Source organism: Bufo bufo, chromosome 9 (assembly GCF_905171765.1).
Source record: "Bufo bufo chromosome 9, aBufBuf1.1, whole genome shotgun sequence".
Classification (NCBI taxonomy): domain Eukaryota; kingdom Metazoa; phylum Chordata; class Amphibia; order Anura; family Bufonidae; genus Bufo; species Bufo bufo.
The window spans coordinates 106832150-106846603 of NC_053397.1; the positions used below are offsets into that span (position 1 = coordinate 106832150).

At 39.3% G+C, this 14454-nt stretch overlaps 1 protein-coding gene across 2 annotated transcripts in view; it reads left to right on the forward strand.

Annotated features, from left to right (window-relative positions):
• Positions 1 to 14454, forward strand: part of HMCN1 (hemicentin 1) — a 723834-nt gene that overhangs the window by 629717 nt on the left and 79663 nt on the right. For both annotated transcript variants that reach the window (XM_040408842.1, XM_040408843.1), the window contains 2 exons: positions 6166 to 6336; positions 13591 to 13740. In XM_040408842.1, the coding sequence (XP_040264776.1) occupies positions 6166 to 6336; positions 13591 to 13740 (321 nt within the window). The remainder of the gene's footprint in view (positions 1 to 6165; positions 6337 to 13590; positions 13741 to 14454) is intronic.

A 14454-nucleotide genomic window follows, 5' to 3' on the forward strand; every position in this document is an offset into this window, starting at 1 on the left:
GAAAAAAGATGGGGGGTAATATACCAGTCGGGTGCTGCGCCTGGTGTGGCTTCCCACACACTGAGAAGGGCTGCACCCTGACTGTTGTTTACCATCTTTGTAAGGTACGAGTGTCCCGGCTGCTGGAGCATCCTTACTGCGCTCTGTGATGGCTGTTCCGGTTCTTTGGCGTCCCACGTGGATGTGACGTCACTTGTATGGCGTCTCACGTGTCTTCACTGCGTTCAGTTCGTGAATATTTGTAGAACGGTCTTTTCACCCCCCGCCAACACACAAATTAAATCACAGAATCACTACCCAAACCACATCACATCAATTTCATCCGAAAGAAGAAGAAAAAAGAATCTCAAAAAAAGAATCACAGAGAGCTTCACTACACTAAAATAGTGAAACCCACCTTACACAACATTCCCAAGACATGGAATATGTCCAAAAACACAACACGCAAATCAACCACAAAAAACACACCAATGGCAGAAAAAACGCAGCGGTACCGCAGCAATGATAAGAACCGCACAATTCTCACCAAAAACAATAAAATCTCCAACTAAAGACTGATACAGTAATACATCAACTGACAAAAATCCTCCAAATAAGAAGGAAAAAGAATAAATGAAGATAGACAATAACTGACAACATGAGATCTCCAATATCAAAACAGTGAAACCCAACTCATGAAACACATCTAATGACATAGTAGGCTAGCAGTATAAGAGACAATCCAAAAAATCGGACCCAATCCAGATCTTCAACAAATCCATTGCATCCAAAAGATCGGATTACAAAAATCGGATCCAGTCCAGGTCTTCGATAGATCCACAAACGGGGTATAAAAGGCAACATAATGGCAGTCAGCGGGCTACCACTGATGAAGAAGGCAGCTCAGACCTTCGAAACGCGTTTGATGATTCCCCCACAAACCCGCTAAATATATTACCCTGGAAGCGCTTCCATATAATCGACTCTACCCGACTATTTGGATTGAAAAGACCGTTCTACAAACATTCACGAACTGAACGCAGGGAAGACACATGCGACGCCATACAAGTGACGTCACATCCACGTGGGATGCCGAAGAACCGGAACAGCCATCACAGAACACAGAGCGCAGTAAGGACGCTCCAGCAGCCGGGACACTCGTACCTTACAAAGAAGGTAAACCACAGTCAGGGTGCAGCCCTTCTCAGTTTGTGGGACGCCACACCAGGCGCAGCACCCGACTGGTATATTATTCCCATCTTTTTTCTTTTTTATTGCGACCACTAACAGTATCCGGCCAGCAATCCCTAAACAGGGAAACACTGCATTTATTTTTGCCTCAGCAATATTTTATATATTTTATACACATTTTCTACTGCAAATTGTTCACAAGGGACATTTACCCACCAGAGTGCCAATGAACTATTGAAGGTGGTAACCACCACCATACGACCTGGCGCATTGCTCCATTTTGCACTCCCACCTCTGCATTTTGCAATTTTTATTTCTACTTTTATTATTATTATTATTATTATTATTACCCTTTTAATATTCCCTCTCCTATAATTTCCCATACCTAACCCTCCCCTATACTATTGATATAGATAACCAATAAATGCATACTTTTACCATCCTATCTGTCTACATTGCTCTTTAAGCGTTACCGCCAGATGTAGAGTGCCAGTTTTCATTATACACTTCTATTGCATACCTTCCTTCTCTGATTGGGTGAATCAGTCTAAACCTAGAGCACCTAGACATTGTATTGGTCAGGTGAGCCACCAGCAACCCACTTTTTTCTGTATACTTACTATAGAGACATGCTGTCTAGTCAGTTAGTCACTGCCTATGAATGCCATCGCCCGTCCTCAGGAAGGACTCTCTGAGGTTATGCTCCACTGCCCTGACTGATGGTGGTGGGGAAGGGTGGTGGTAGGAGCAGCACCAGCTCTATATGCAGCAACTTCAGTCTAGAGTCTATGATGAGCAGTTTTCTTCAGCTGCCTACTGAAGAAACCACCCAGAAAAAGCAGCAGCAGGACATGCAGTAGAACCTCAACCAGCAGGTGGTGGCATACTTGGACTCCACCCTGTCACCTATGATTCAAGATCCCCTGGAATACTGGGCATGCAAACTTGAAGTGCGGCTACAACTGGCCAGGTTTGCCATGGGCATGCTTTCCTGCCCAGCCAGTAGTGTGGCATCAATGTGGGTGTTCAATGTCATGGGAGGCATAGTTACCCCTAAGAGAATTCACCTTTACTCCCAAAATGTTGCAAGACTAACCTTAAAAATTTAAAATGGGGTAGAATTGAGAAAAAATAAAATTCTGATAGAGGTTTTTTTTTTCATTCTCCAGGTCAGTACGGTTCCAACGATACCACACTTGTATAATTTTTCTTGCGTTTTAATACTGAGAAAAAAAACAAAAACCTTTTGAGGGAAAAAAAATACATTTTATAACCATATTCTGACCCCTATAACTTTTTTGTAGTTATGTGTACGGGGCTGTGTGATGGCAAATTTTATGTGGGACGATCTGTCCTTTTCAGTGATAGCAATTTGAAGTGTGTGCGACTTTCTGATCACTTTTCATTAAAAAATTATTGGGTAGTTGAAGTGACAAAAAATTGCAAATTGGCTGTTTTAAATTTTTTCCTGTTATGCCATTTGCCATAAGCCCTTAATATTATTATATTTTAATAGTATGGGCATTTTTGCACGCGGCTATACCCATGATGTTTATTTTTTTTTATTGGTTAAGTATTTTTATTTTAAGATAAAGGGGGTGATTTGAACTTGCATGCTTTTTTATTTATTTATATTTGTAAAAACTTTTTTTTTTTTTTGTCACCTTGGGTGACAATAACTGGCAATCATTAGATTACCCATTGCATTCATTGATGTCTTTATAGTGTGACACAGTGAGGGGAATGGTGCTGGGCTGATTTGCAGCCAGATGGGGTCAAATACCGGACAGGATTTTAATTGCCGGTCCGGGTTTTTGGCAGCACCTGGCTGTCCTTAAATAGGCAGCTGGGCTCAGCAACAGGATCTCTGTGTTGGGATCTGAGGCTTGGTGCCAGGTTGGAGGGCTGAGACCCAAGGGCCGAGGAAACAGATCCCCTAAAGCCTGATGTGGACTGCTGAAGGCAGAACTGACATCAAGGTGACTTGTCTTATATGAACTTTCCAATTTGTCTGAAGTAACACCAAGATGTACTTTCCATTGTGTGTGAAGTAGACCCCAAAACTGCAAAGTAATGCTTTGTTTTGTGCATTTGCCTCAATTGTGAATAAACACTGAAGTTTTGCTTTAAGAACTTGTCTTTTGCCTCTGTACTGCGACCGCTTATCCTATTTACCAGAGCAAAATCCCACAATAGAAATCATTGAACACTTTATTTGCACTATACCAATACAATACTGCAACCTAGTGACCTGTATTGATATAGTCCTGAAATAAGCTCCGAAGCCTGCTTGAGGCTTCGGGCTATTTCACAGATATAACAGGCTCCCCGATCTCAGTCGGGGGAAACTGTTACCGGAGCGGAAGTGCGCAACTTCCACTTCCGGACTGCGAAAATGCCGTGGTCACATTTTACCACGGCATCTGAATGGGAAAATATATGCGATTAGCCTTATGGCTGATCGCATACATGTGCCCTGTGTCTCTGCTATTTAAAATAGCAGAAACCCAGCAGCTATGGCGCCCGCTGTGCGCGTGAGCAGGCGCCATGTTTAAAGACCGGCCCAATGACGTACATGTATGTCATCGGGCGTGAAGGGGTTAATAAAGATGAATCAGGCATGGATCAAACAGGATTTCCAGACACCGATGCCTGAATAGATCATTCTGCCACTAATTATCATACGGTAATGTGCTGCCACACCATAATATACTGCAAAATGGTCTGTTTCTTCTGGCCACGTCCTGCTGCCACCATTCTGATGCTGTTGCCCACCTGATATCACCCGCCTGCTGCCTCTACTGCCATTCCTACAATAGGGCCTTTTGGCCTACTGATACGTACATGTTAAATAATGTTAAAGGATATGTAAGCCACTGGGCCTCGCTATCACACTGCTGTTTTGGGTTCTGCTATTACTGTGATCTGCCACCATCTTGTGCTGTATGGCACTGCTGCTGCCCCCTCCTCTCCACTCTGTCATGGGGCCACTATTGCCCATGTTACTGCCACTGCTGTTTGCTCCCATCCTCACTCTATTATGGGGCCACTACTGTTGGCCCGCATCGCCACTCTATTATGGAGAAACTATTGCCCATGTTACTGCCACTGCTGTCGACCCCCATCTCCGCTCTGTTATGGAGCCACTATTGTCTCTGTCTGTTAGTGTTGACATCATCATTTATTTTTCCGTTCTTCTTATCCGTCAGAACAGAAAAAAAAGGATCCTGTATTTTTAGCATCCATAAGGCCTCTTTCCTATGGTAAGCATTTGGTCAGTATTTGTAAGCCAAAAGCAGGAGTGGGTTCAAAATACAGAAGAGATGCAAATATTCCATTATATTTTATCTCTGTTTTAAACCCACTCCTGTTTTTGGCTTAAAAATACTGATACAAAATACAGACCAAATACTGACTCTGTGAAAGAGGTCAATAAAGTCCTGCATGCATAATTTTTATTCCTTGTTAAAAAAAAAAATTATTTCATGTAAATGTCCAAAACTGATGCAAATTGAGCGTAGGGCCTCTTTCACATGGTCGGTATCCTCAATCAGTATTTGTAAGCCGAAAGCTGGAGTGGTCCAAAACACAGAAGAGATGCAAATACAGTATTTCCATTAAGTTTTATCTCTGTTTTGGACCCACTCCTGGTTTTGGCTTACAATAAACTGATCAAATACTGAAAGAGGCTTTATGGATGATCAAAATACAGCCTTTGTTTTTTTTTGTTTTTTTCTGTTCTTCTGACTACTCACAAGATGGCAATAAATTACACCTGTAAGGCTACTTTCATACTAGCGTTCGGGGTTCCGCTTGTGAGTTCCGTTTGAAGGCTCTCACAAGCGGCCCTGAACAGATCCGTACGGCCCCAATGCATTCTGAGTGGTTGTGGATCCGCTCAGAATGCCTCAGTCTGGCACCGTTTGACCTCCATTCCGCTCAGCAGGCGGACACCCGAACGCAGCTTGCAGCATTCGGGTGTCCGCCTGACCATGCGGAGCCAAACGGTTCCATCCAGACTTACAATGTAAGTCAATGGGGACGGATCCGTTTGAAGTTGACACAATATGGTGCAATTTCAAACGGATCCGTCCCCCATTGACTTTCAATGCAAAGTCTGGACGGATCCGTCTGACTAACTTTCAGACTTAGAATTATTTCAGAAAGATAATGCAGACGGATCCGTTCTGAACGGATCCCATCGTTTGCATTATAGGAGCGGATCCGTCTGTGCAGACACCAGACGGATCCGCTCCGAACGCAAGTGTGAAAGTAGCCTAATACTGTACAGTACCTACAGAAGGGATCGACTATGAATGTGGGTGCACTAGAACGTAATGCACACAGCAATACCCTCTCCCTGCAATCTCCCTGCCGTTTAAGTTCCAAGCCTTCACACTGTGATAGGGCCACCAAGTGGGACGAATATGATTAGGCAGAGAGGTCTGCGTAAACCTGATTTATTGCGATTCATGACTAATTAATTTGTAACAAATCAAATTACTTGTCCAAGTTTGGCAATTCAGCCGAAACAAATTTTTTAAAACTTTGCTCATCTATACCAGTAGCAATGCTTGGTGCAGTATCATAAGAATAAAAAAATATAAAGTCCAATAACATTTCCCATAAACAAAAATGGAACTGGAGGCATCACGCCTCTGTAGTGTTAGAAAAAGGAGAAACAGAAATAATAAACCCAGCATAACATATTAGTTTCTTTCTCTCATAGTTTTTCTGAGTCTGTTCAGAAAAATATGAGTCCAGTGAGATAAGAGAGGGTTATATACCAATTTTCAGGGTATTATTTGATTGGAACCTGAATGTTTTTTTTTTTTAATTTTTTTAATTTTTTACAAATTTAAAGAAATTCGCTTATCTCTAATGCAGTTGATACCAAGTGGCTTTAAAAAACTTCCAAATATTTTTATTGTAGAAAAATAACTGATAAAGTATATAGAGATTCCTAAATACAGTTTATTCTAATATTTCATGTAGTTGATGGTAATTGGGGTCCATGGGAAGCCTGGAGTAAATGCTCTGCTACATGTGGTGGTGGCCAACAAATTCGGACCCGTTTGTGCAGACATTTTGTGGAATCTAACATTGTTCGCTCTTGCCCAGGGGACTCCACCCAACTTCTGAAATGTAATGTTCAAGCTTGCCAAGGTAAGAACATTTATTTACTAAAAGGTGTACCTGTATATAGATTCATTATTTGTAAAAGTTCACTTTGAAGACAAAAAACTGAAAAAAGGTAACAAATCCCAGCAAATATTTACTTCTTAAACTCCTTCATTTAAAGCTAATCTGCCTAAAATTACAATATTAACTGTGAGAAACATAGAAGAATTATTCTATTCTGCACTGTATGTATTGATGGAGATCAGCCAGTTCCACTGTCCTTCGCCCAATTCTGTGTCTAGCTGTAAAGCTGATATTACAACTGCATATAATACTTAAGATTTTTGCTTCTGCAAACACTCATTAGAGATGATTTGGCAGTGTAATACTGCCGCCAATTACCCAATGAATGAGCAAATGCTCGTTCATCGGGAAATTGGTCTCTTTTAGCAGGTTTAAAAAGTGTCACAATTTGCTGCCAGCACACAGTGATTCAGTATGGGGACGAGCTATGGCATTAGCGATCACTCCATCCCATACTAAGGAGGAGATTACTGCATGTAATAACAGAGGTCTCCTCCACTAAAAAGCAGGCGATTGCCAGGCAGGAAATGCTTCCCTCCTGACAATCACCTGCAGGGAAAGCAATTATTGTTAGCGAGGATCTTCAGTATTTTCTGCAGGTGTAATATAATTTTAAACCAACCTCCTTGAAATAAAGATAATTACTTTAACACTTTATGCTGCTCATGATATCATGATAATCCAGTTGAAAAGCAAAATTCCAGTAATCTGTTTTATACTCATAGTTCAGGATAATAGCCAAATTATCCCTTTAGATTATTTTTTAAGATCCACAAGTTATAGTATATTTATATTTTAGTTTATTCGATCAAGGGAGCTAATAAAAGCAATGAGAATTGTATCCAAATTGAGTGATACTAGGATAAAAAAAAAATCAACCTGCTTATGTTGAGAAAAACACCATAAGCTAATCTGGGATACATACATTAACTTAAAGTTTCAATATTTTACATTATCGTAAAAAAGAAAAAATGACATTCCTATTCTGGTACCTAAACAATGCAAATACAATCTCCGTTCCACAGTATATAAATGTTTGATCCCTGAGGTTATAATGTCCTTGGGTGTAAATCCAGAATGTTACTTTTAGTTTACTTTAGTTACTAAATAATTACCACACCAACTTTTTTTTCGTTCTATTCCCTAGAATGTATGGGTATCTGGGTGAAGAGACATAGTGTGCCTCCAATCCTACTTGAATCTTACAAATATGTTTTAATTTTCATTCAACATATTGGAAGACACTATGACATTTCAACAAGTCTATGACCCCTAGATGTTTCTTTTTTTCCCAATTCTTTACTTTAGTACACAGGCTTGACTTGTGATTGGATATATCCTTATTAGAGATTGTTTTGAGTTACAACTTGGAAGTAGTTTTCTTTTAACCCCTTAATGTGGTATACGTCATGATGTTTTGTTAGCTATCGCATCATGATGTACACAGTATCTAAATGGCATCTAAACGGGTGTCACGGGTGTCCCTGCCTTTAGATTGCTGTGATTGGTCATCCAGATTGCAGTGTACTGCAGTGTATTGTAGAGCCATCAGACCCACTGAATCTTCAAAAACCAAGTGGGTCTAGTTTCAAAAAGTGTAAAAAAAAAAAATATATCTAACCTTTCCCATATCCACACATTTATAATTGGGTAAAAATGAAAATAAATAAATAAATAAATACACTACATATGTCCATAACAATCTTATCTATAAAAGGATCACGTTAGTTTTACTGCACAGCGAGAACCATAAAAAAAAAGCTATGATAGAATTGCAGTTTTGCACACCTCACTTCCCAAAAAATGGTATAAAAATTGATAGTCATATGTACTCCAAATTAGTTCTAATTAAACTGTCACCTCATCCCATAAAAAATGAGCCCCTACATGAGATAATCGCCCAAAAAATAAAAATAAAAATATCTTTCAGAAAATTGAGACACTAACCATGATTTATTTTCAAAAATGCTTTATTATATAAACTGAAACAAAAAATAGACATATTTGGTATTGACGTGTCCATACCAACTTGCTCTATAAAAATAGCACATGATCTAACCTGTCAGGTGAACATAGTAAAAAAAAACACAAAATAAAAACGGTGCCAGAACAGCCATTTGGTTACCTTACCTCACAAAATGTGTACAATCGAGCAATCAAAAATAATGTTTCCAAAAATAGTACCAATAAAACTGTCACCTTATGTGACATGGTGCCTAAAATCCAGTCCAGCAAACTCTGACCTCCAAAAACCATATGGCGCACCTTTCCTTCTGTGCCCTGTTGTGTGCCCATACAGGGGTTTATGACCACATATGGGGTGTTTCTGTAAACTGCAAAATCAGGGTAATATTGAGTTTTTAGTTTGGCTGTTAACCCTTGCTGTGTTACAGGAAAAAAATGGGTTAAAATGGAAAATATGGCAAAAAAGTGTTTTAAATAACTTGAGGTGTGTAATTTCTAAAATGTGGTCATATATGGGTGGTTTCTACTATGTAGGCCCCACAAAATGACCTCATAACTGAACTGGTCATTAACCCCTTCAGGACCCTGCCATTTTTCACCTTAAGGCTCCATTCAGACGCCCGTAGTGCATTGCGGATCCGCAATACACCCGGACGGCACCCCCATAGAAATGCTTATTCTTGTCCGCAATTGCGGTCAAGAATAAAACATGCTCAATTTTATACCGGAGCTGCGGACCGTAAGACACTGTGTGCTGTTCGCATCTCTTCCAGCCCCCTAGAGAATGAATGGGTCCGCACCCGTTCTGCATAATTGCGAAACGGATGCAGGCCCATTCTACAGACGTCTGAATGGAGCCTAAGGACCAGGCCATTTTTAGCAAATCTGCCATGTTGCTTTATGTGGTAATAACTTTTAAACACTTTTACTTATCCGGGCCATTCTGAGGTTGTTTTCTCATCACATATTGTACTTCAAGGCAGTGGTAAAATGGAGTAAAACTATTTAATTTTTATTTATAAAAAAAATACCAAATTTACCAAAAAATGGCAAAATTAGCAAATTTCCAAATTTCGATTTCACTACTTTTATAATAGATAGTAATACCCCCAAAATTAGTTATTACTTTACGTTCCCCATATGTCTACTTCATGTTTGGATAATTTTGAAAGTGACATTTTATTTTTTGGGGATGTTAGAAGGCTTAGAAGTTTAGAAGCAATTCTGAAAATTTTTAAGAACTTTTCCAAACCACAATTTTTTCATGACCAGTTCAGTTATGAAGTCACTTTCTGGGGCTTACATATTAGAAACCACCCAAAAATCACCCCATTTTAGAAACTACACCCGTCAAGCTATTCAAAACGGATTTTACAAACTTTGTTAACCCTTTAGGTGTACCACGAGAATTAAATGAAAATGGGACAATAACAATAACTCTCTCTGATCACCTCTCTGACAGAACTGAGGTGATCAGAGGGGGTGAAGTCACCTACCCAGACTCCTGTCTCCTGATTCCTAGGACCATGTTGATTGGCCCTAGGTTGGCAAACTGTGATTAGTAGCTGTCTGTGACAGCTGCCAATAACCGCTCTGTCACCACCTACATGGTGACAGGTTCACATACACATCAGCGTCTGGGATGGCTGTCAAAGCGCCATGACAGCAGTGATCCCTGATGCCTTCCCTCTCTGATTGGTCCATTGGAGGGACCATCAGAGCCTCTATAGCAGTATGTGGCTGTGCAGTATGTCAGAGTGCCACTGCAGTCTCCGACACAGCCCAACACCCTGCGCTCCATTACAGCTCCACCTTCCTGAGCTGCGCTGCAAATAAAACTAGCGCTCATTGGTCCATGAGATTTCATGGACCAATCACAGCAATCGCCGACCTGGGTATGCTCCCACAGGTCCCAGGCTGGCTAGCTGTGAAAATCAGCTGTCCGTGACAGCTATCATCACAGCTCTGCCACCATGTAGACAGTTTCCAGCCATGTCGTGTATACTTGTCATGGAGCGCCAAGTAGCAGTGCTCCATGCCGAGTATACGCGTCATAGGTCGGGAAGGGGTTAAAAAAGTGGGTCTTCTAACATCCTAAAAAAATAAAATGATGCCAACATAAAGTAGACATATGGGAAATGTAAAGTAATAACTATTTTGGGAGGTATCACTACCTAATAAAATAAAATAGAAAATGTCAGTCCTGTGTCCCAAAACACGGACAATATCACTACCTGCCTTAGGGCTTATGCACACAGCCGCTGCCCGGCCGTGCAAGTATTACGGCACACAAAGAGCAGGTCCGTAATATGCGGGCACCGGCAGTATGCACCCTTCATCACGAATACGGACCCATTGACTTAAATGGGTCCACAATCCGTAAGGTGCAGTGCGGAATGGAGGCACTATGGAGTGCTTCTGTGGGGTTTCTGTCTGTGCCTCCGCACCACAAAAAAGTAGTGCATGCACTACTTTTTTGCGGTGTGGACGGACCACGGACCCATTCAAATTGGGTCTGGATATGTCTGCAGAATCCGCACAGATGTTGCCCGTGTGCATGAGTCCTTAATAATGATGAGCGGGAGGTGCCATATTCGATTTTGCGATATTTCGTGAATATTCGATTGAATATGCATCTTATATTTGTCGAAATCGAATATTCGTCATTATTCTATTTATTGCGACTAATATGCGATTTATTATTCACGTATTGCGATTTTCTTTTAACTGTATAAGGCAACTTTCCGATTGGTTGGCTATGGCTATGGCTAATATGTGTATTTTACGAATATTCGCTATATATTGCTATATATTCTTGTTTTAGAATATTACGAATATTCTAAAAAACAAAGTTATAGCAAGATAGCGAATATTCGTAAAATACACATATAGACTGCAATTTAGCTAATATAGTGCTATAATTTTTTTTATAGTCACATTTTTTTGGTCTCTTCTGAAGTTTAGACTTGGAAAAAATTTACACTATTAAAAAAATATATACTATAGCACTATTTTAACCTAATTTTAGTCTGTATGTGTATTTTACGAATATTCGCTATATTGCTATAACTTTGTGTTTTAGAATATGACAAATATTTTAAAAAACTAAGTTATAGCAATAAAGGGAATATATTCGTTATTTTGAATATTCGTCTTTTTTTTCCAATCTGTACGGTCGTTTGCATACTCCTCCCCAACAAGCATCCCCATCACCATGGGAATGCCTGTGGGTTAGAATATACCATCGGATCTGAGTTTTCACGATCTCAGGGAAAACTCAGATCCGATGGTATTTTCTAACCCACAGGCATTCCCATGGTGACGGGGACGCTTGTCGGGGAAGAGTATGCAAACGACCGTACAGATTGGGAAAAAAATGCGAATATTCTAAATAACTAATATATTCCCTATATTACTATATATTAGTTTTTTTTTAGAATATTCGTAATTTTATTTTCCATATGAAAACATGATTCCTTCCTGCTTAAGTTGCTTGTGGACCAATGACTTATTGACCCACAAGAAAGAAGCAGGGAGGAATCATGTTTTCAGATGTTAAAAAATGACGAATATTCGATATAGGGAATATATAGCACTATATTTGTAATATTCGTGAATTAGCGAAGTTGCGATATTCGCGATTAATAGTCGCTATTCGAATATTCGCACTCAACACTAGTCCTTAAAAGCAGGGAAATTCTAATTTAAAAAATTATACATTTTTACAAATTTGCTGTAAATTTAGGAATCTTTTATAAATAAGGGTGGTTTATATTGACTCAAATTTAGCACTAACATGAGGTACAATGTGTCACGAGAAAACAGTCTCAGAATGTCTTGAATAGGTAAAAGCATTTAAAAGTTATTACCACATAAAGTGACACATGTCAGATTTAAAAAAAATCATGAGAAATTTGCAGTCATTATACTATAAATGTTTATTACTCTTATAAGCGCTATCAACAACCATTTTAGAATGTAAAATTCTCATATCTTTATGAGTATAAAAATGCTATTCTACTGATGTGCAGAATAGTGTTGAGCGCGAATATTCGAATTACGAATATTTATCTCGAATATCGCAACTTCGAGAAATTGCTAATATTTTGAATATAGTGCTATATGTTCGCTATATCGAATATTCGTAATTTTTGAACATTTGAAATCATAATTCCTCCCGGCTTCTTGCTTGTGGGCCAATGAGTCATTGGCCCACAAGCAACTTAAGCAGGGATGAATCATGACTTTAGATGGGAAAAATGCCGAATATTCTAAAAAAACAAATATATAGCACTATATCGAATATATTAGTTTTTTTGAATATTCGTCTTTTTTTTATTTCAATCTGTACAGTTGTTCCACTTCGGCATACTCCTCCTCGACAAGCGTCCCCGTCACCATGGGAACACCTGTGGGTTAGAATATATAATCGGATCTGAGTTTTCACGATCTCAGTCAGATCGTGAAAACTCAGCTCCGATGGTATATTCTAACCCCCAGGCATTCCCATGGTGACGGGGATGCTTGTTGGGGAGGAGTATGCCGAAGTGGAACAACTGTACAGATTGAAATAAAAAAAAAAGACGAATATTCTAAAAATCTAATATATTCGATATAGTGCTATATATTAGTTTTTTATAATATTCGTAATATTCTAAAACAAGAATATATAGCAATATAGCGAATATTCGAAAAATATAAATATTGAGAAATTTAGCTAATATAGTGCTATAATCTTCTTTGTCTAATAGTTGTAATTTTTTTCTCATTTGAAGTTCAGATTGGAAAAAAATGACAACTATTAAAAAAAAAGATTATAGCACTATATTAGCTAAATTGCTCTATATTCATTTATTTTTTTCGAATATTCGCTATATTGCTATATATTCTTGTTTTTGAATATTACGAATATTCAGAAAAATGAATATAGCACTATATTAGCTATATTGGTCTATATATTTGTTTTTTAGAATATTCGTCATTTTTTTCCATCTGAAGTCATGATTCCTCCCTGCACTTCAGATGGAAAAAAATGACGAATATTCTAAAAAACTAATATATAGAACTAAATTCTATAAATATATCGCAAATTCAAATATGACCCCTGCCGCTCATCACTAGTGCAGTCTCACATTCCAACTGATATAACTTTTTTCATGGACATATAAATGAGGCATCCGTTCTGGAACTGCTTTCTTTTACCCATATTGCTTTTGTTTAATTTTTAATTTTTATTTTCCCTTCTTTTAGGTAGAGCTCAGTTCATTAGAGGAACTCTAGTTGGAATCATCAATGACCTTGACATCGGCACTGCATTTCTCAATGGCACAATTAGCAACTCTCCCGATTCACATAATCAAATAATAAAGGCACAATATAGCAATATTCCAAAAAGTCTTGGTAAGACAAGTACAACTTCGATATTTGCATATATTTATTTCACTTCTGGTAGGTTTTCATGGTGTTGGTAAAGATGTGTGCCTACAATATTATTGAAAAGTTCACACAACAGTTTCACTGCCAAGGATGTATAAAGTGCATCATAAAGTGCCACAACTGGAATATTGGGGCTAGAGCTTTGGTTCTGGTAAAATTGTAAAACATCCTAGCTTTGATAGGACACTAGAGGTAAAGCTGTATAATCAAGATGTGTGGTATATATTAATTCTGCATACCATGCACTTATTTTTTGGGGGCTGTTAAAGGGGTTTTCCCATCATATACAATGGGGGCATATCCTAGCGATAGGTGCCTCTGGGACCCGCACCTACAATGACAATGGAGTGGGGAAATGAATGGATGGCGCACTGCGCATGCACAGCCACCCTCCATTCATTTCAATGGGGCCACCGAAAATAGCTGAGCGCTGGCTCAGCTATTTCCGTCTGCCCCAGAAAAATGAATGGGAGCAGGGGCCGTGCGTGTGCGGTCCGCTCCCATTCACTTGTATGGGAGCAGTGGGGAGCAGCACTTGGTGGTGGACAGCCCCGGGGTGGAAACCAGGGGTCCTCCAGCCACAGCTCTCCCTGCTCCTTTCTCCTTGTAGGTGCGGATCCCAGAGGTGGGACCCACACATATCAGGCAATGGGAGAATATCCTAGCGATATGCCTCCA